Source organism: Grammomys surdaster, unplaced genomic scaffold (assembly GCF_004785775.1).
Source record: "Grammomys surdaster isolate TR1022 unplaced genomic scaffold, NIH_TR_1.0 186, whole genome shotgun sequence".
NCBI classification, from domain to species: domain Eukaryota; kingdom Metazoa; phylum Chordata; class Mammalia; order Rodentia; family Muridae; genus Grammomys; species Grammomys surdaster.
The window spans coordinates 7,598,127-7,620,336 of record NW_021604631.1 but is presented as its reverse complement, the minus strand read 5'-3'; the positions used below and the strand labels follow the sequence as shown (position 1 = coordinate 7,620,336).

At 38.7% G+C, this 22,210-nt stretch overlaps 3 protein-coding genes across 6 annotated transcripts; all 3 read right to left on the bottom strand.

Moving 5' to 3' along the window:
* Nucleotides 1–333: 333 nt before the first annotated feature.
* Nucleotides 334–1,227, bottom strand: Tas2r4 (taste 2 receptor member 4). The gene has a single exon (XM_028768350.1). It carries the CDS (start codon nucleotides 1,225–1,227, stop codon nucleotides 334–336), a length of 894 nt encoding a protein of 297 aa, XP_028624183.1.
* Nucleotides 1,228–2,575: 1,348 nt separating this feature from the next.
* Nucleotides 2,576–3,573, bottom strand: Tas2r3 (taste 2 receptor member 3). The gene has a single exon (XM_028768468.1). It carries the CDS (start codon nucleotides 3,524–3,526, stop codon nucleotides 2,576–2,578), a length of 951 nt encoding a protein of 316 aa, XP_028624301.1. The 5' UTR covers nucleotides 3,527–3,573.
* A 2,597-nt stretch (nucleotides 3,574–6,170) lies between these two features.
* On the bottom strand, nucleotides 6,171–21,808 carry Ssbp1 (single stranded DNA binding protein 1). 4 transcript variants are annotated; one of them, XM_028768384.1, is made up of 8 exons: nucleotides 21,699–21,757; nucleotides 21,102–21,164; nucleotides 18,424–18,484; nucleotides 16,590–16,730; nucleotides 16,274–16,361; nucleotides 15,066–15,154; nucleotides 9,039–9,116; nucleotides 6,171–6,334 (listed from the first exon to the last, which is right to left on the bottom strand). In XM_028768384.1, exons 2-7 carry the CDS (start codon nucleotides 21,123–21,125, stop codon nucleotides 9,079–9,081), a joined length of 441 nt encoding a protein of 146 aa, XP_028624217.1. In that variant the 5' UTR covers nucleotides 21,126–21,164; nucleotides 21,699–21,757; the 3' UTR covers nucleotides 6,171–6,334; nucleotides 9,039–9,078. The 4 variants fall into 4 exon arrangements, with proteins under 4 accessions (XP_028624217.1, XP_028624216.1, XP_028624215.1 ...); XM_028768383.1 differs by lacking the exon at nucleotides 6,171–6,334 and adding an exon at nucleotides 11,950–12,023 and having other exon boundaries at nucleotides 9,055–9,116; XM_028768382.1 differs by lacking the exons at nucleotides 6,171–6,334; nucleotides 9,039–9,116; nucleotides 21,699–21,757 and adding exons at nucleotides 11,878–12,023; nucleotides 21,772–21,808.
* Between the last annotated feature and the right edge of the window lie 402 nt (nucleotides 21,809–22,210).

Below are 22,210 nucleotides of genomic sequence, written 5' to 3'. Positions count from 1 at the left end.
CTCTAATCTGTCCTAACCAAGTATATCACAACGTGGCCTTCATTCATGGACATCGCCTTATACTTTAGCAACTAGTGAAACACTATAGTGATTTTCATTGTCTAGGAATCTGATAACCATGAAAAATACATAAATACCTCAAATGATTTCTTATGGAATGTGCTCTACTTTAAAATATTAGCCAAAAAATGCAGTACTGACCAAAACATAAGCACTCAGCCTCAGAGTTAGGATGCCAATTACGGGATCACAAAATGAAGTCCTTAGACAGCAGAGAAGTTTCTAATGCAACCAAACCATGAATTGATGCTATCAATTACTAATGAAATTCTGCTATCTGTAGAAACAGAAAATCTTCTTTGCTTTGGCTTTCAGTTTATGATGTGTGATAATGAGGAGGACAGAATGTCCTGGAGGGTAAGCAGCAGCAACAATCGAGCAAACAGCCTGGGCTTTCAGATTCTTCCTCATATAGGAGGGAATATAGAGCAGGGCAGCAATCGAATATGGAATGTAGAGCGCGAGGAAACAGATCATCAGCCTCATAGCACCCACGTGAGCCTCCGTCTGGGGATTCCAAAAGCTGGTCATGTTTCTCTGCATCTTCTGTATGTGTCTTCTCAAGGAATGTATTAACAAGGAAGCAAAAGTCACATTGAGCATAAACTGTAAAAGTGAGCTCAGGATCAAAGAGGCTACTAACGTCAAGATGCCTTCATTGAGGTCAAATGATGTGTCATTTCTCCCAGCTATGTGCTCAGGAAAACGTGATATCTGTGTGAGCACAAAATGTAAGACAGTAGTAAAGGCTGAAATCAGAAGACAGGCCAGCAGCAGGCTGGTGGTCTTCGTAGAGATAGTCCGTTTCAACTGAAGAAACACTGGATGTTGGAAATTAATAATCTTCACACAATACAAGCTGTTCAGAAAGGTCACTAAACAGAGACTGTTATTATCCAGAAACTTCCAACACAATAGAAAAAATGTGGAAAAGTAGAGTGACCTTCCAGTACTTGTGGCGACATAGACAGTGTTCACTAGAAACAACCCCAGAGTCAGGAATCTAGTGATGGCCAAGCTGAAAAGGATCCTATCCGAAGAGGAGATTCTGTGACTTTTGATCCAAGTCTTATAAATTATCACTATAATAAATAAATTTGCAATGATTCCTACAAAGTTGAAAATAACTGAGACAGCAAACACGAATACATACAGTTCCCAGAGCATTTTTCTTCATTTGGTGCTGATGAAAGCAAACTGAAATAAGTAAGCAGACGCAGGATACAGCCTGGAAAGAGGTCTCCTTTTTATTTTCCAGTGTGGCAAACAACATGGTTTCTGGTCTAAGAGGCAGCTGCTTTTACTGAGATGCAAATCTTTCAAGGATTAAATTACTATTTCTTCACTCCTATTCTTATTTTCTTAGAAATGCCTAATTACAAACAAGCTTAATTGAATCTAGAATCCTGTTTCTCCAAGAGCAGAAAGACTAGTGGATGTTGTGGCAGGCTCCAAGAACTTCAACCCCAAACCAGAGTGTTCTAGCCTGAGAATATTTCAGTTTCTCAGCAGCTTTACTTTATAGAAATCACTGAATACTGTGGGTCTCCTCAAGCCTTGCTTTTCCCCCCTCCCTTCCCTCCATGGCCTATCTGAACAAGTTTTGTGTCCCCCATTTTCTCCAACTGCACTCTGACTATGTCAGTGCCACTCCTTCATCCCTTCACACATGAGATGGCTTACTCAATCTAATACAGTAAGTTAGAGGAACGATCCCCTCCTTGAGACATACTTCTCGTGAGACATGGTGGAGGGGGCACAGCAGAGAAAGACATTTGCCATAATCCGTTTGGGTTCACCTAAGAAAAATGCCCACTGTTGTTTTCTTTATAAATCTGGATTATACTTAGATCAATTGTGGTTACAACATTTCCCCTTAAGCATCAAAGTACTTGGATGTAAAATCTAGGGTAATCATTTAGTCACATTAGAAATCTACATTCAGGAATGCCATGTGTCCTAGCTGACTATATTCACAAAGTTAAAAGAATTTTTCATGATACTGAATATTCTCATTGACTTGACAAAGGTATTTGATGATCATAAGTAAATCAATTTCTATTCTTCTCTTTAAATATTAATTAAACATCAAAGTGTATCTTGATGAGGGAAAAGCACACAAAAAAAATCATCTAAGAACAAAAATGGAAAGTTAACAGAACTAAAATTCAAATTCACATCTATAGAAAAAAATGCTTTTGCCATCATAAAATGTCAGGTAAAACTAACATAGAGACTGGTTCTGTTTAAGCTAATGGTTATTAAAATACAGTTCTGTGTCTATATAGTGAGTGTTCTTAAACTAGCATTTCCCAAAGACTGTTGTGCCTGTCCAAATGATTCAATAGAGAGAGGTCCTAAGAAGCATGATTTTCACCTCTAAGCCAGGTAGGATCAGGAGCAAAGCAGGCAGCATCCCTCCTATTGATGGTATAGAATAGATATACTGAAAGTCAGAAAGGCTCCATATCTAAAGCAGGCTGTAGAATTCCCCCATCCTACAACCTCTACTGTTTTATGAAGCAAAGGGCCCCTTAGATGCAGGCTGTGGATAGCCACACTCACATGGGAGCATGGCCACAAATGTCTGCTTCAGCTTGTTGTTACAGAAAATGAGAATCAATGAATCACCAACAAGGTATGACATTGTAATTACTACTCCAATTAGCCTGGCAATCTTGGTTTCTGGTAGGAAACGACTGGATGCCAAAATTAAAAAGGAAAGAAAGTATAATAGGAAGAATAAGAGAAATGAAAAGATGATTCTCATGGCTCTTTTGTGGGCCTCAGTACTCTGATCTCTGGAGCCGATACTGTATTGCTGCATCTGCTGTCTGTGCTTCCCCAGAGAGAGAAGGAGCAGAAAGTAGGCAATTAGAGAAACAGTTAGCGAAGGAATCTTCCACAGATTCCCAAGAACATGCATCAGATTATATTCCTGTCTCTTCAATCTGCTGTATTCAGTCATATTTGGTGAGTCTTCACTTCTAGTGAGGGCAGAATAGATCTTAAATTCATTCATCAGAGACATGGTGCAGACACAGGAGAAGAGCAGAGCGCCCCACAGCATCCCAACAACCACTCTAGAAGCTCTCCATTTGAGCCAGAGGAATGAGGGGTGGGAAAAACTGGCTATTTTCAGGCAGTAGAAAACACTGAGACAGGAGATAAGCCAAATATTGAAGTGACTTGTAAATGTCCAGAAAATATCAATAAGCTGCATCATTATCCCCGAGTCATGGGTGTGGTAAGAGAAGACTATTATAAGGTTATCAATAAAAATGATCCACAGCAGAAAGATCCTGAAGAGGGCCAAGCTGGTAATAATGAAGTCAGACAAAGAAATCTTCTTGCTCTTGAACCAATGGCCACCATTGATTGACACAATGAAACCATTCACCAGATTTCCAAGAATAAACTCAGTGATGGTCAGAACTAGGAACACGCTTTCAATGAATCCCAACATATTAGAATTTACGCTACCCTGATCATTGTTCCGTTCATGAATTTCATCTCCTTAATTTTGCTTTCTGAGATCTACCTCCTTGTTACTTTACTGTACCTGTCTCTTCTGCATGATTTAGTCTGTCTTCACAGAACAGCTTTGTGAATCTGCTCTGGTTGTCCTCTTCACAGATGGTGTAGACTGTCACTTCTATGATCTTAAATTCAGCAGCTCTTTGTTGAGATGCAAATAATCCCCAGTGTCACACTGACAAGGAAGATACCTGGGTCACAAAGAATATGACAGACTGACACTCAGTTTCAGAGGGAGTGGCACTGTGGCTTGACTGCAAAGCATTGTCTATCATTTCCTGTGTTTGAAAACAAAACTGCCAGCTGGTGGCATTGTTTGGGAAGGTTATGGAAACCTTAGAAGGTAGAGCCTGGCAAAAGGAAGTGCATTACTGTTACTAGGGATGGGCTTTGAAATTTTGTGCTGGCCCCATTTTCTGTTCACTGCTTCCCACAGTGTAGAAACGCTAGCCTGCTGCTCCCTTTGGAACTGTATAACCAAATAAACCTTTTCTCCCTTACAATGCTTTTGTCAGGGTATTTTAGAACATAAACTACAGAAAAGCGGTGCTGGGAACCACCCAGAAGAAAAAGATGACTGGTACCTAAAGGAAGCACAGAACTACTTGAAAGGTAAGAAGTCTTGTTTCTCTACAAGGACAGACAGAAACAAGGAAATGCCAGAACTCTACCACACTGGAAGTTTATGTGCATCAAGTTCAATGTCACTGGTCTTAAAATAAGTTCATTAAAAATTCCATAACCTCAACTCATAAAAATATCATTTTGAATTTTGCAAATAGGTCTCAATAGCCAAAAATTAATTTTGCATAAAGTATAAAGAATCCATTTTTCTCCCCATCCCCAAATGAGTAACAGATTTTTCCGACATCATTGGTTGAATAATAATTGGTTACATACCATTTGTCTTCACATATGAATGATCAACTTTGGGGCTCTATTATGTCACTACTTTGCTTTGTATCCACATCAGTAGTACACTTTCTCACAGTAACCATACACGTGTGTGCACATACACACACACACACACTCACACCAAGCCTTAACTAGTAGAGCACATCCCCTAGTTCATTCTCCAAGAGTCCACTATTCTTGGGTATTTGCTTGTCAAAGCATCTCAAAATCAACTTGTCACATCTCCTTGAATGATTTCTAGAAAATAACTTTTTTCCATCTGTAACAATGATGGTGATGTTTCCAATAAACATGATGTACTGGTGTTTTTAATGTGTCCCAATAAGGTTTTATAAAGCATTTCAGAGATCATTCACTAAAGACTTTTGTATTCTGATATTCTGAGATGACATTTTTTCAAAATTAACTTTTGATGTTGTTTAGAATTTGACAGTATTGTTTAATTTCCTGTAACTCTTACCCATATTTACTTTCAAAGCAATGAGAACATTGGTGAATCACATTCTCTTCTTGATCTTAACATTCTTGTAACAGTACTTGCTATTCTTAGTGTGATAAGTGTTCATCTTTCCATTTGGAAGGAAAATGTAATGTTTAATACACGCCTTGGGTATATAACATTTATTTATAAACCACAATACACAATTGATACATTAAAGAACACTTTGTTCAGATTTATAAGTTAATCTGTACAGAGAAGACTTGGACCTTGAAATAGGCAATTTGTATCCCTTCTCCAAGTAGAGCCCTGGAGGCATCTTGGAGGGATGGGGCATAACTGAAAGCACACAGCTTTTGTGGTTTCTGGAGACAACAGGCCAATAAAAGCTGCTTCTAACAGTAAAAAAGAAAAACAAATACAAACCTTTGTTCTGTGGTTTGCTCATATTTTAGCGATTTTTAAAATGTTAAACTGAGTTGTTTTCTTCCTGCAAGCCAATGGGTTGTATATGTCCCTGCTCTCTTAATCCATAGTTCTTACCCTCCATGTAACATAACACACAGAAAAGTACCTGAAGATGAGCTTTTTAAGTAAGAAACTAAGGTTACATACGATCAAAAGGGTAGGGCTCTGCTACTGCAATCACACAAAATAAAGGCCAAAAGAGCACAGCAAGACAGCAGCCACTTACAAGCCAGGAAAAGATTCTTCTCCGGAACAGATCACGGGGCCCGAGCTCAGCCTTCCAGCTTCCAAAGTAAAAGAAAATGTCTGCTTTTCAAACTACTAATCTGTACTTTATTCTGGCTGCCTGAGCAGATTAATAGCCCTACCAACCTAAAAGAAATAATTTATACTTAGGAAAGCCTCCCAACTCAGTTTCTAATCTGCCATCTGCAAGGGAAATATAAAGACAACTTTTAACCTACCTGCTCCCTTAGGAGAGCTAAGGTTCCTTACGAGGGAGAATAAGAAAAAATTTAGTGCTTAACAGACCCTTACTCCTGGCGGGGGGTGGGGGGAGCTTGTTTAATCTGACTGCTAAGGTTTTGTGTATTTTTCATGGTCCAACTCCTTCCCCACATTTCTAATAATCTGAATTGGAAATAATGTGGGATCAGTGATAAGTCTTTCTTACTTCAATTTACAAAACATGACCCACCCCCAAAGCACAGATTTGACAATTTATATGGACATAAAGGTGAATGTGTATGAATTTGTAAGGAAGATTTAACTGCACACAAACACAAGAGGTTTATTTGTATCTCCCAAAGAATTCAGAGGTGGCCTGTCCAGGTATGCTCTGGTAGTTCTACGTCATCACAGGCTCAGCTTCTTCCATCTTCCACACTGAAGACTATTCCATGTTCTGGATGGCACCTGGAATTCAGCCAACATGTTCCCATCACAGAAAAGAAAGAAAAGGTCAAGGAATGAGAGTCTAGAGAAACACAAAGGGCATGTTTCCAAACAGTTCATCCTAGAACTCTCCTAAAAGTTTCACCAAATGACTTCTGCACATAACGTTTTGTCAATTCATAACCACCATGAACAGAAATGTAGTATTTGAGTTGTGCCTATTGTTATTTCAAACAAATACCAGTTCTGTGAATATATACATAATGTAGTATATTAATCATGTTTGTGCTTTACTTTCTAAGTAGCTTTGAATTCTCAGAGCCATATGGACTCAGAAAAGACTCTTCCCAGAGTTCATTTCTGTTCTTTGCCTAACTTAACTCTAAACTTTCCATAGATGTTCACCCTCTGAAGTCTGCTCCCACATCCCGAAATGGGAGTATCACTGTCTACTGCCCATCTGATAGAAGGAAGCTCCAAAACCTAGTTGCTTTTTCTTACAGCTACTTACTGTGCCAGTACTAGATGTCAAGTAGAAGCTGTATGCTTTTTTTTTGTCTTTTTCATGTGTGTTTATGTGCAAAATACCCATGCTAGTGCACACATACCCATGTATACACAAGAGGGGCTGGAGGTCCACATTCGTTTCTCTTTGCATTGTTTTTTACCTTATTTCTTTGAAATCAAGTCTCTCATTGAACCTAGAGTTAACTAATTGGCTACCAAGGTCCCAGAATCTTCCTGTCTGTGCCTCCTAAGACTGGAATTACATGCATATACAAGTGTACTGGGTTTTTGTTTTTGTTTTATGGGTTCTGGTCATCTCAACAGCAAGCACTTTACCCTCTGAGCTATTTCCCCAACCTTTCCTTGGATAGTTTTAAGCTAGAGTAAACACAAGGTCTCACTGAAAACTCGAGCATAGTATGTGTAGAATCCACCTGAACTCCAAATGCCCTCAAGTCATTCCCTGCATGTATCCTATCAACATTTGCAAGCACACTGCTGGTGTTTCTTTACTGCTTCTAACGCTGCCCAGTCCTTACCCCTTACTCCATTTTTGTTGTGCTCTCTCCATACCTCTAACATACTCTTGTTTCCAAGAGTTCCACATGGTTGAAGTTCTCCGCTGTTTCCAAAGCCCTCTGAAGTTATCCCAAACCCACTTTTCTTGTCTTACCTTCCACTGTTCAAAATCTTTTAAGTGTCTGGACATCTGTACATGCTACTTCCTGTGGTAACAATGGAGTACTTGCTACTCTCTCTTGAACTCCTCCCACATCAGGTCACAATTAAGCACACCATCTTCTGCTTTCCTTCCTTGTTGGCCCTCACCATCCTACATGATGAGTTCCTTTAACATATGGGTCTTGTTAAAAGACCTATATGTAGGTATGTATTGTTGCATTGTATTCAGCAGATGCCCAACTAGCTTAAGTTTAAAATACCCAATTATAGGTAGACAAGAAAGATTTAAAACAACCACACTATACCACCAACGTGGAATAAGCGGTCAGGTATTCATTGAAGTTAGTAACAATAAAGCCAAATAATAAACTACCCTAAGTTAATATACTCACAAGTCCCACATGAGACTACCTAAGTAGTTGAATAACATGCCTTGTTTAAAATAGCTACAATAGTAGCCAAAATGTTCTGCACATTTTTCATTTACAAGTTTAAGTCACAAACATTATATATTTACTGTGTTTTTCAAAGCAGGTCTATAAGGTACAACTATCCTTGTTTTACTCAAGAAAAACAAAACAACCGAGGGGAGAGAAAATTAAGTAACTTACATTCAGCTGTTAAGTAGATCTAAGTTATTTGACTGTATAGCCTTACGTTGACAATTATTACTAGAGACTACCCTTTTGTTTTTCCTTTTAAAACAATACACAAGGCAGAGAAAGTTGATATAGCTTGAAAGTTGATACAGTTGATATACACTTTTATAGCAAAATAAATCCCTGTGGTCTAAAACACGGCAGGAAGCAAATAACTGGAATTTTTTTAAAAATCAAGAAATAATGTGTCAGTAACCACAGAAGTTACCTACAATTACACTAGGTGGAGCTAGGACGGGACAAAGAGTGAAACGGAGATATGAAAATACTGGTGCCAGGTAGTGAGCGAGCTTGAAAACTTCCTGAGCAGTCCTGACAATTTCAGTGCTTGGTAGGTCAACAGTGAAACCAGCAGACACATTGAAGTTACTCTGACCTGTAAGGAGACACTTACTTGCCTGATACAAGCAAGGCAGGATTGTCAGAAGCCAGTAGGCGAACTGTGGCTTGTTTCCTACAGCATCACCAAGAGAGAACAAGAGGTAGAGTATTTCCTTCACTTTTGAGTCTCTCCCTAACTGAAACATATGAATTCTTTCAAGTATATTAGGAAGTACACTATATGGGACATTGCAGTTTAACAGTGGATAGCTGGAGCTACCTCAGACCAGTGGAACATGAGTGTGGATGGAAGAAAGCTAACAGTTCACATACCTGAGTCCAAAGTCCCACTGTATGGCTTGGACATTGTTTTAATCTTTCTGCTTCTGAATTTCATCTGTAAAATGATACTATCACTTTCTTCGTGGAAAACAGTTACACGAGACAATAATAAAATGTGTTTAGCACAATACTTGACTCATCCAAAGGACCAAGAAAGCTCAGTCATTACGACGATTATGGTCACTGTCTCAGTTGTTTCCCTGTAACTTACTAACCTGAGAGAGCACTGCTCCTCTGCTATAATTTGTCTTGCTGTTAACTCCCTCTAGTCTTCACAGCATATAATGCAAATCCTGAAAGAAAGTAAGAAAAATGATCCGGCTCTCATTTCCATGTCAGTATTTCCATGCCAATGAATGACTAACACAGCACAATGTCACTGTGCTAGGCTGAGCTAAGTAGGGGCAAAGGGATAATCTGAGTGGAGGATAAACTAATTTTAAGAATTACATGGTCTCTTTTGGGAACAAGAGAACATTTCTTAATTTTCTTACTCAGCTATTAAGCTTAGCTTACAAAACCTCATGAGCAACAATAACCAATCTCCCTGAACAGCCTCAGAAACAGTGTGTGGTGTTTGAGGTTGTATGAGTTAATCATCCAGTTTGAGAACTGTGATGGAAGTGAACAGTGGGTCTCATACTGATCCATCTGTAAAGTGCAGCCTTCAGAGCCACACACACGCTATGACGGGCGAGTGAAGACAAAGTACACAGGTGCAAGACACTAAAGAGCATATGACCAGGGTATGTAGGGAAAGCTTTCTTCATCACTCCAGTATATGAAGCAGCACTGGCTGCAGGATGAGCAGGAGTAACGCTCTGTGGTTTAGAAAAGAGCTCCCCACGTCTTAAAGTACAGCCTGTTGTTAAAAGCATGCACAGGTAGTATAAAGTACGGATCTACACACAATACCCCTACAGACAATCACAGCATTTGCCACTTCTCTTTCAGCCTTTTAAAGTATATATAGCCTCCATACTTTTGAAAACTAATTTTTAAAACATTGGGTATTACCACACATATTACTGTCTGACATGTTTTCTCCTACTTTTCTATGTAGTCATCTTTCCATTTAATATGGAATAAAATCTCACAACAAACTTGCAGGGCAGTTTTCTGCAAATTTAAGCCCTAATATAATCACATCAAAAACAGAAGTTTTAAGATCCCAAACTTGAATTACAAGTCCCTACAATCTCTTAGTGCTGTTAGCTTTTACAAATCTACTCTGCGCTAGGTCAAGCTTGGGAGCAGTGAAGTTTCTCAGCAGATGGGGCTGCATGGGATTAGGCTCCAGCAATCCGACTGGCTTGGAACGGGCTGAAATCACAAGGAAGGCAGAAAAGTCAGCCTGAGTGAAGTGCTGCTGCCTCCACCTCTCACTTGCGGAGGCAGGGAGGGCAGGCAATCTTTAGCTCCCAGAGATGATCCTACAGGATGTATTGCTATACTTTTGCAGCCTACACTCAGGAGTGGCTTTGGTTTCTAGCTGGTTTCTGTACATGATGAGATTTTTCCACTTCCACCTTGTTAAAATTTCACTCAGGAATACATATAACCTCTCACAGTGTTTAAGATTATCTTTTCTCCTACTTTTCTATGTAGTCATCTTTCCATTTAGTATGGGATAAAATCTCACAACAAACTTGCAGGGCAGTTTTCTGCAAATTTGAGCCCTAACATAATCACATCAAAAACAAAGCAACAGACTTCTGGAAAGCTGTAAGCTGACTATGGATGGCGTGTATAAAATTTAAAACAGAAGCAGCCTTGCTGAGCAAAATACATGAGAGTGGCTCCAAAGAGAATACTGTCCTATCAGATTCAACATGTGATCAAAGAAAGATCAAGTGTGTTAACCAATGATTCCAGTGGCAGAAAAAGTAGGCAAATAGGGAGGACTGCAACTTCTCCGTTTCTGGGTAAGGAAAGAGTACAGCTAAGGAACTACTCCTTCCTTTAAACAAACTGCACTGTCAGAACAGAAAGGATGTTCATGTGTACAGGAAACATTTTAGAAAGCAAGAGTGTGGATTCTGAACTTCTTAGAGTCCAACATAATCTAAACTCTCAAGGCAAAGAACAAACACATGGCTGGTCTGGGGAGCAGGGATGGGGGAGCAGCATGGAACAGACAGGATGAGGAATTTCAAACACTAAACAAAGCAACAGACTTCTGAAGCTGTAAGCTGACTATGGATGGCTTGTACAAAATTTAAAAAAATAAAGATATAAAAACTGAGTTTATATACTCTTTATTGGTAAATTACTAGTAAATTTACAATAAAATTAACTAATCCAGACTCTTTAGGGAGGCAAAGTTGAAGGAATTAAAAGATCCTTGAAATAGGTATAGCTCAGTGGGAGAGGGCCTGCCTAACATGACCATAGGTTTGATTGCAGCACCACAGAAAAATCTTCATCTCCACCCTTAAGAGTATGGAATAAACTTTGAGAAGGATAACAGAGAGTGGTATGGAAAGAAGAACTTGGGTACCAGGAGAGGAACTACATCATCTGTAGTTATGCTTTACTCAGGTCCTTAGTGCCGATAAGGTCTTATAAACACTACAGCAAAACTGCCAAGAAATAATATATGCAGGTGGGTTCTGAAACAGTTTAGAATGCTAACTCGTGTTCAGCAGACTCCTTCAATTCGGGATCATTTCCCTGTCAGCACTTACTGAGTGGCTCCTCAGTGTCAACACTACTAAGGGTATGGGTACACCAAGCAGAGCCAGTACTTACCTACAAGTTACAGAGATAGGTAAGAATATCAGTGTTTACAACTAGGGCAGACAGATACCTGACATAAGGCTCTAAAGTAACCAGTGGTGAAACACCACAGGACAAGTGTGACAGAAAAGATTTTCCAAATGTATGCCCTGGTCCTGGCACACATAGTGAAGCCTGAGAATTCATTACTTTGTACCTTTCTATAGAGAAACCACTCCTTAAAAAACAAGCAATTGGCAAGTGCCATAAAGGACAGGCTTAATCCACACACACACACACACAAGAATATATATCAATCAAGAAAAATATTACCACTCATTTTATATAAAAATTTTAATTTTTATCTTTAAACTATAGACTATACATGATTTGCAAAGGAGACTGTACCAAACAATGATCAAAGAAGAATCATCCGTTCTATGCCTTTTCTTTTGTCTGGTCACTCAGAAATATAATGTTATCTGGAAAGAAACCAAAGTGTAAGAGTCACTTTCAGAATGCTGATTCATTTCATTGATAATTCCCCTCCAACACAGAAATTCTTTAGTGGTATTACAAAATTTCAAAAGTAACTTTTGTTGTGTTCGTGAGAGGTACACAGAGGCAATCAATCAATCCATCCAACAGAACAGGCTGCAAGTGCTTATCCAACAATTCAGACTTCATTACAGGATGAGACTGTAAATTCTCCCCAGCAACAACTTTCTGTAAATAGTAAGCACACCCACACACAAGAGGATCGATGAACACACTGCACTTCTACATGCTGTAAACATAGCAAAGCACAAGAGCCAGCTTACAACTTAGCAACTGCAAGTTTAATTGCTTTTAAGGAAATAGATTCATTTTAAATCCTAACACTGAATTTCATCTTCTAGCTGAGTGGCTGTATTGCACACTTTTAATCCCAGCAGACAAGAAGCAGAAGCAGGTGGATCTCTGAGTTCAAAGCCAGCCTGATCTACAGAGTGAGTTCTAAGACAGCCAGGGCTAAGCAGAGAAACCCTGCCTCAAAAAAGCCAATAGAAAGGAAGGAAAAAAGAGAGGGAAGGAGGGAGGGAGAAAGGGAAGAATTAAAAAACAATTTCATATACTGATTTTTGAGAAAAGTTTTAAGTATTACAAAGCAAGTATTTTTAATTCAAAAGCAAAGTGGACAATGCTCTGATTATTTCAAAGAAAATTAGCTAAAACCAACCAAAAATAAAGAAGTTAAGTAGCATTTCTTGGATAGCTCCAAACATTTTATATTGTTTAGGAGTCATGGTCTCATCCTGTAATGAAGTCTGAATTGGTGGAAAAGCAGTTGCAGCCTGTTCTGGTGGACTGATTGATTGATTGATTGACTGACTGCCTCTTGTGTACCTCTCATTAACACAACAAAAGTTACTTAACTATAAAATTATCTAAAAGATAGTTAATAGTAACAAGTACTTCATGACTATACAGGATTAAAATGGAATCACTGTCAAAAGCTAAGAGTGCCATCTACTGGTATGCTTTTGTTTTAAAGGTCAAATATAACCCCTAAGTGAAAAAATAGTATAGAGATAAGCGATTAATAGGAGTCAATATTAAAAAATAAATAAAAAATAAAAAATAAAACAAAATAAACAATAGCAAACAATAAAAACAACAGAAAATAATTTAGGGTGCTAAATATAACTTTAAATCACTCTGTATTTGCTAGTGTTTGCAACATGAGAAAGAGGACTTGCTGTTTAGATTATGTTAATATACAATAAATAAATAAAAATTATATGTAATCAGAAAAAAAAAATAGGTTTTTTCTAACATCACTGAATGCTATTCAGCTTTTCTGTGAACCTTGAATACATAGTCACCTGACCAGACCAGTAACAACTACGATAAGAAAAAAGAAAATTGTGAACAATGTGAAATGTTTCTCTACCTACCTTAGTTTATAAAAACTCAATAATTCAAATAATATAACTGTCTATAAATCTGGCTTATAGTGAAACACAAATGGAGATTTAAAAATATCTACAGTGGTTTTCAAAGTCAATATATTTTCTAAAAATATTACTATTAGGAAAATGAGTGCCGGGCGGTGGTGGCGCACGCCTTTAATCCCAGCACTTGGGAGGCAGAGGCAGGTGGATTTCTGAGTTCGAGGTCAGCCTGGTCTACAGAATGAGTTCCAGGACAGCCAGGGCTGCACAGAGAAACCCTGTCTCAAAAAAGCAAAAAAAAAAAAAAAAAAAGGAAAATGAGTGATTATTGCTTTAAAGAACATAATTTAGTAATATTAACAGTGATTAAGACATAAACACTGGAACGAAGGGACAGAAAAGGATTTTTTAAAAAGCATATAGCTTATAAGGAAGCTGGAGTAATCCAAGGAGGAGTGGCTACAATGACATCTATTGTTTAAAGAAAATGCTGTAATAATCTCAACACTGGGTGAAATAACAGTGTTACAAAAACACCTTTTCTTTCAGCAATACGAGCTAATATTTATGAATAAAATAGAACAATGTCACTTCCAACTGTTCCTGGGAGAGAAAGGCAGCTGATGAACCAATCCGGCCATTAGTGGTACGTGATGAGGGGAAGCACACAAGTCACAAGCGGCTAGCCCACCATTCTCTCTACTCATAGACTTCATAGGCAGCCATCTGTAGGCTGTCACTTCATTATACTGAATCTCAGGAGTTCAGAAACACTAAGAAGTTTCAGTGAGATTTTTTTTCACTCCTACCTATAAAACAGGTTTCTAGGTGTTTATAACAAAAACAAGTATATTGAGGCTTAACTCATAACTTTTGCAACTTATTCAAGAAGTAATAAAATGTCTATCTCATTAAAAGATGAATTTTAGTAACATTTTAATTTTCATGTTAACACTAAAATCTGTTAAGCAGATATTTAAAAAAAAATGGTATCAAATTGGTAAATATTTCATTAATCTACATATAATTTGATACAAAAAAAGCATTTAAGTTACAGATATATAAATAGCTGTACTGTTTTCAAAATTCGTCTAAAACTTTAGCGATTTGAACTCTATCATATTGGTTTATGTCTATGCAGTCCATGTTGTCTTGTATTTTGTTTAAAGACCAAAGTTTTTAAATTTCAAATGAAGGCTGTTGCACCTTCAGTTTCAAAGTTTTGAATAAATCACAAATTCCTAACATCACAGTTCTGCAACTGCCTTGGCATATGCACTTCTTGTACAGCCAGAGTGTTTCAAAAGACAGTGAGATTAAATTCTTGCAAGTTAACAGTATGTACTGCAGGAGCAAGTCACCTTTATACTCTACGCAGAGTTCTTCCTAAAACATGTGAGTTGACAGCATTTTAGAGGAAGACATAAATGTGGACAACGTTAGCAAACAGTAAAAGGAAAAGTATGGAAGTCCTCTGAGGCGTTCCCTGCTGTGTTGCCATGAGGTGTACTTAGAGCCCCAGGGAAAGCAGCCTATAATATGCCAAGCCTCTCAATGAACAACAGGAAACGCTGCGCACCACGTTCTTACCAGCTATGATTGTTGTTGCTTGCCGCCTCACATTGTTTTTATCCATGTATTCGCCATAGTCCACTTTCCCTTCCACAAATATACGAGCCCTGATACAAAGAAATGCAGTCTTTAGTCTGTAGATTCTAATCCTGCTTTTCCAGATGCCAGAACATGGGTAGCAAGTACAAGCTGAAGATGAAACAACTGCTAAACACATTTCAATTTCAAAATTAAGAGTGCTGAAACACAATGCACAATCTTAGTTAAGAAAGACAATGCTACTCAGGCATGGTAGTACCTTTTTATAATCTAATACACAGGAAGCTAAAGCCCAGGACTGGACGTTCTAGGCCTGCCTGGGCACCTCAGTGAGACCCTGCCTCAAAACTTTACATAAAGTACAGGAGATATAATTCAGTGATACAGCACTCACTTAGCATATACAAAGCACTGGGTGTACACACACACACACACACACACACACACACACACACGAACACACAAACTGTTGACCTTTTCCTTCAAATATCCTGTGTTTATGTGTCTTCACATATCCATACATACATAAGGTATACATACATAAGAAAAGGTGTGTAATTACTGCAAAGATATTGAAATTCGAGTCATTGCTAAAATTATTTCTCATGAAATATTTTAGTTCTACAAATAAGTGTATTTCTAAACATAAGAAGTAAATCCATAAAAACATTCTTTTGTTACTCTATACATTCAGAATACATAACCCAACCTAAGCATTCCAAATGGGAATTACTAGGTCTAAAAAAAATTATCAGATATAACTACTGTGAAAGCTCCCATAATAACTTAGCACATCAGACATCAAATAGTCCAGTTTCTCTAAAGACATTACATTGTTGCTCAAAGGCCAGATGTGACCTCCATGATCCCTGGTCACAGGGACACAGGATATCCTACAGACAAACTCTGTAGACACTTTGCAGAAGGCACCTGCAGCTGTAGCATGAATGGCCATGCAGTATCTTGCCTCATTTATTTCTATTTATGTACAGATGCTGTTTGCCCTAACTTGACAGTGGGCTAACCAGAGACTTTTTGTGAATTTATTCCTTAAGGAATAAATTTTTGTGTATTCCTTAAGGAATAAATACATATTAATGTCAGCACTTAGGGGAAAGGCAGACAAGAGAACACTTGTTACTGACTTTTTTGGCCATTCAATCCAGAAGATCTTTTCTCTAACTTACCCTTTTTTCACATACTGATACGCCACATCTCTGAGGCCTGGTCGAAACACTGATATTCTGTGCCATGTCGTCTTTTGACTGACGTCACCTAAACCACCAGATACAGGAAATGGGGTTACAGATACCAGCAGGTAACACAAATGCCAACAACACAGAACATGTCTCGGGAAAACAAGCTTACAATTTCTAAAAAAGAAGAACAGAACTAATGAAGCCAGGCTGTATCTATAAGTTAACATTTTTACTATGAGGTAAGCAATAATAAGTAATGTCTACTCACTGTTGATAAATAACACCTAGAGCCTCGAACACTCACCCATTTGGTATACTTCACTGTCCCCTGATCGCCACATCTCATTTGTTGCTAGAGAAAATATCGTAACTGGGTTTTTTCCTTCCACCTGTCTCATGACAGGGTCCTGACCTACTCGTCCAAGTAACTGAACACGATTCAGAGCTGAAATAAAAAGCAGAGATGAAGTGACTGAAAACCAGCTGATGACTATGTCTAGGCATCCTAAAAACTTGGTTCTCTGACTTTAACTTCCAGTGTGACAGTATCTGGTGATCCCTGTGTAGGAAATTAGGTTTAGATGAGGTTATGAAGGTGAAGCCGCCATGATGGAATTAGACTCCTTATAAGGAAAGAAAAAAGACAAGACTCCCAACCACCTCACTACTGCATATAAAGACAAAAGTGACAGGGCAACTATCTGCAAACCAGTAAGTTGTGCCTGACAGGTAACCCAACCTGACAGACTGGTCTTGGCCTTCAAGACCAGAGATGTAAGAAATAATCTCTATTGCTTAAGCCAACCCTGTTCTATTCATTATAGTGTGCAGGACAGTTAGACAGGATAAACCCACACCTGAAATTGACAGAAACATCCAGAGAATGAACAACAGCAAATACTGCTTCAACATTAATCTCTGCATTATGAAAAATTAAAGCTATAGAAGAAGATTGACAAATTAAGTTAAAAAGGAAAATAAAGGAAGTCTGGAGGGGGAAAAGGACTGATAAGAAAGCAGAGAGCAAAAAGCAACACCACAGAACAAACTTTAAGCTCTTTATCTTGAGCTAAGAGCAAATCTTAGATTTAAGAAAATCTCTATTACAAAAAGAAGTATTTCTGTAAAAGTTTTCTTTGTGTCCTGTATAACACAGTCTTGAAGAACTGAGTCAGAGAGTGGAGCAGGAGGGAGTGATATCCACACTATAATCCCTATTTATAATAGGTTTTCACAGCTAGACATGCAAGGTAAAATAAACCAAATGTATGGTGGGTTGCATAGCTGTAAAAGTATCTTTTATTCGCCTGAAGTAACTGTCGTCTCCAAGGCTTACTGCCTTCATATGTTAACCTAAGCCTAGTCCTGGAAGCTCCTACCCTCTGCACAATCTTATTTAGGCCTAGAATGGTTTGAGCCTCTGAGACTTGCTGCTGAATAAGCTCACTCTTTCTTGTTCTTTCTGAACTCTCGCTGGCTGGTAAACTCAGCTGTTCTGGCTCAAATTTCTCTTCAAGCTGACTGATTCAATCTGGCTTCTCTCTTGGCCTCTGACTGAATTGCTCTGATTGTCCTCATACTAACTTTAGCAATATGCTCTAATCTTCTGGTTCCTTCTCATTCTCTGGCTCATTCTGTCCTTACCTGTGTCCTTACTTTACCTTGTTCTTTCTCTGTAACCTGTCTCTCTATAATCATCCCAGTAAAACCGCCTTCCTCTTTCTCTGAACTGTCCTTGAGGTAGCTTCCCTTACCTCTCTGTTCTCATGGGAGTTGAGCATATCCTATTCTGTCAAATCTTTCTGATTCACTTTGTCTGATAGTCAATTACACAGCACTTTCAAACATGGGTAATTCCTTCTACAAACTAATTTAACCTTCATTGTTTGAGATTGAAGGAGTATACTAAGGGCAGATCTGTATTACAGCAGAGAGATTAAAGGTGTAAGCTAAGGCTGAGCCACATTGCAACTAGAAACTTTTTTTTTCTTTCAGTAAATAACACAATCTCAGGGTTGACAGTGTGATCAAATATCCTGCAACACATGGCGAAACACAGTCCACCAGTTCTATAGTACTTTGAGAGTATTAGCAGAGTATTATAAATAACATTGTAAGCTTAGAAATCTGTTACTTACATCGTTCAAGAACCAAACTGCTGGCTACTTCAGACTCATGTCGTACAAACTGACGAAATACCTAAAGGAGAACAAGTAACACAGCTTTTAACTTTTAGAAAAGAGAAATACCAATAGAAGACCTACTTGTATTTATTCACCATTTAATCAACAGTTCCAACAAGTTCCAGAAAAGGATAGCAAAGGAGAACAGCGTAGAAAGGAGAATAGAAAGAAATCAGTGCTTCCTAATGAATGTAGTCATAAATCAACTGAGTAAACATAAAAAGCAATTAACAAGTGTTACAGTATTTAGCATACTGTCTGTGTATTAAGCATCATTCTAATTGTAGGCAATCAGAAACTGGTTAAATGATAAACAGCCATTACATTTGTTAAATATCTTTTTCACATCAAAACAGGCAGTGTGGATAAAAATTTACAAGGTCTATAATACATTTTTCCCCCGATTGGTTGTTCAAAATTTATAAAGAAATGGACATCTCAAATGATTGGCCTAGAATATCTCATTTAAAAATGAGCAAAGATGATGAATAACATTAATCTGCTGCAAAAGGCCAACAGCTTCTATAGTGAGCCTGGTGCAGTGGAAAACTTCTCCTTCAGGAGATCAAATTAAAGCAGTGCAAATAATATGGTTCAAAGGTATGGCTATTAAATCATAATTTGTGAAAAAGAACGCAGCACTTAACATGACAATTACACCTATTACCATTTAATCCTTAACTAACTATCGACTCAAAATCAAATTATCCCTACCACAGATAGATCCAAGGAAAATTAAGCCCAGAGAGTGCACGACTTGTCCAGGAAACTAGACAGTAGGTAGTGATTTACAACTTACACCTCCAGGCTGACTGACACCAAGGCTGTTTTTCCAACTTGCCCTCTGCTGTCTTAAAGGCATGCTGTTCTATGGTTACCACTCAGGTAAGAAGAGTATACATCACTACACTCCAAGTTCAGAGAGCCAGACATGTTCTAAGACAGAAATATTTCCCAAGTGAGAGCATTGTTCATATAGCAGGCAGGGGTGGGAAACAAATGGATTGGCAGGCCAAAGAATTCTTTTAGAACAAGCAATGGAAAGAAAACAATTGTATTCAGGAGACTTCAGGAGGCAGCTGACAGTTAATAGGACCCTCAGGGACTTCAGACTTCAGGCACTGGCTGAGGGGGATGCTGTCAGTTTTGAAGTTCTCACTCTGTTAGTGAATTAGAGTTAGAACTTCTTGCTCCCTTTGAAGGCAGTTCTATGGAATGTAATTCCTGCCAGGTAAGAAGGGTCATTTCATCTGGCTGTTGCTCAGGCCTGGGAGGGCTGCTGGGTAATCTCCAGTTATGCAATCTCTCCATGCAAATGAGGGCAGAGACAGGTTACAACTCTGAAGTGTCAGATTACCACATTATGATTTCTAGATCTAGCTTTTTCAAAATTCCAATGGAGACTTGTTTCTTTCCCTGGTCTTTTTTAATACTGGCCTTCTCTCTCCATACCACTCAAACGAACACCTCTTCCTGGAGTGATTTTAGCTACATAATACTATCACTATGGGTAGATATAAGGATAGGATGTTCTGCACAATACAGGATTAAACTGCTAATCAGTTCCTATGTCGTGATCACAGAGAAGCACTAGTGTGAGAGATTCAGAAAAGCCAGAGCTCATGAAATGTTATAAAATAAGAATATGCCTCATCTTAGGAACACACACACAAATCATAACCTAGCAGAAAAGAAGAAATAGGGAAAGGATTATTTAATTTCAATACTCTCTCAAAATACAAACTTACTTCACATTTGGTTTTAAAGATACTATAGTATAACTTCAATTTTAAAAGGCTCAGAGTATGTACAGATTAAAGTAGGGAGCTAAGGATAGATCAACTTGAGAGTAAGATGGGGAAGTCAACAGACTTTTATAACAAACTTGACTCATTCATCTTAAGAGAAGAAGAGTCAGAGAGAGATTTTTCCATTAGGAGAATTTACAAGACTTGGTATGCACATGTCACAATGAGGAGAAACGGTAACAGAGGCCTGCTTAAGGCTGCCCAGAGTAGAGGACATCTGACTAGATTGCAGAATGGTAATGGATTTGTGGTGAGAAGTGAGCTCTGCTCTCTGGATAGCAAGATGGGAGTGGGGAGGAGAAGGACCAGGTCAGAAAAGGAACCAGAGCCACATGGAAAACGATAGAAGAAGCCAGGTGTGGTGATGCAAGTCTAAAATACCAGCATCGGGGAAACAGAGGCAGGAGGATCATGGTTCTTCATATCAGCTTAACAGTGAGTCTCAAGATAGCCTGAACTATATGGGTTGCTGTCTCAAAAACAACAAAACAAACACGAATAAACAAAACTTAAGTAATTAAATGCATACTCTGACCTAAATAAATACTTATTAAATTAATGATTTGTACTACATATGTGAATACACTTTTAAAATAATTTTTGATTCAGTAAACAGCTACACATACACACACACACACACACACACACACAAAATCCATCTTGAACCTTCCCTATCAAATAAACACATATACCATGATGGATGGGTTTAAGAATCTCGTGCTTAAGTATGGAAAATCGGGAGAAAAAACAAAAACAATAACAAAAACCAAAGCAAACAAAAAGCCCATGGCTATTGAGGACTCACTAACGTAGAAAAATGACTACCTGTAACACAGGTCTTCGAAACATGGCTTCGGTTTTTCTTACAACCTAATCTTTAGGCTTTTCCTAAAGGAAAGAAAGAAAAGAGAAAAATGATAAACCAAAAACTACAGTATACATCAAGAACACGAACACACTAGTCCTAAATCCTAAGTGCATCCAATTTCATGTGCACTCAATTTGCACATTTGGGGACTTCTTTCCTTTTAAAAACAAAAAACTGAACGAGACAAAAGAAACTGGGGTTCTGGGTTTCAACTAACTGCTCTGTTCAGTAACCAGCAGAAAAGAAGAGGGGGGGAACTGTTCTCACTTCCAATCCATTGTCTGTTAAAATTTCTTTACAATATAAATTGTCTCTGTTTTTCTAATTTGTTCTGTTACTCAAAACCCCTAAAATTGTCTCTACAAACAGTAAGGGCATAAAAAAATACTGCTACGACAGGACTCGAATCAGTGCCTTCATTCCCGTTAGCGCTGAGTAAGCCCGGCACCCCAGCCTCGCCGCGGGAATAAGCGGGTGCTTTTCCCCTAAAGTGGCGCTCGCAGGCAGCACAGGGAACAGCGAGGACACTCGAACTCCTGCGAGGAGCCGCATACCTCCTCCCGAGGGCCGCACGCACCCATGCACTCCGGACGTACAACTTTGTCTCAACCTTCTCCCCTCCCTCACCTAACGCGCAGAACTCGACCGCCAGCGGCTCGCTTCCGGCGCATGGAGCCCGCAAAGCTCGCGATAGGCAAGGAAAAACAGGAAGCCTATAGTGTGCGCCGTTGAAATGCCGCCGGCTGATGTTGCGGGAAACACGACCCCTCAACTTAGAAGTACCAGGAACTTCTTTCCAGGCAAAAGTGGATGGATCAACGATGCCACCTGTGGGTGGTTTTAGGTTTTGTTTTGTTTTGTTTTAATTTGTTTGGTTGTTGGTTGTATTGGTTGTTGGTTTTGTTTTGTTTTGTTTTGTTTTGTTTTTTTTCCTGATCTCCACCCTCACTCCGGTAGTGGCCTTGCACTGGCTAACCAAACTCTGCCCCAGTACTATACTCCCAGCCCTGAGTTGAAATTACTTGATGTTCCCAGCCTGGGAGAGGGAGCAAGGTAGGTGAAATAA

Coding starts and splice junctions, on each gene's coding strand:
- Tas2r4 (XM_028768350.1), bottom strand. CDS start 1,227: ATGCTCTGGGAACTGTATGTATTCGTGTTTGCTGTCTCAGTTATTTTC.
- Tas2r3 (XM_028768468.1), bottom strand. CDS start 3,526: ATGTTGGGATTCATTGAAAGCGTGTTCCTAGTTCTGACCATCACTGAG.
- Ssbp1 (XM_028768382.1), bottom strand. CDS start 21,125: ATGTTTCGAAGACCTGTGTTACAG. Junction 16,362..16,589: donor CAGTGAAGTATACCAAATGG/GTGAGTGTTCGA, acceptor CTGGTGGTTTAG/GTGACGTCAGTCAAAAGACG. Junction 15,155..16,273: donor TATCAGTATGTGAAAAAAGG/GTAAGTTAGAGA, acceptor TCTTTGTATCAG/GGCTCGTATATTTGTGGAAG.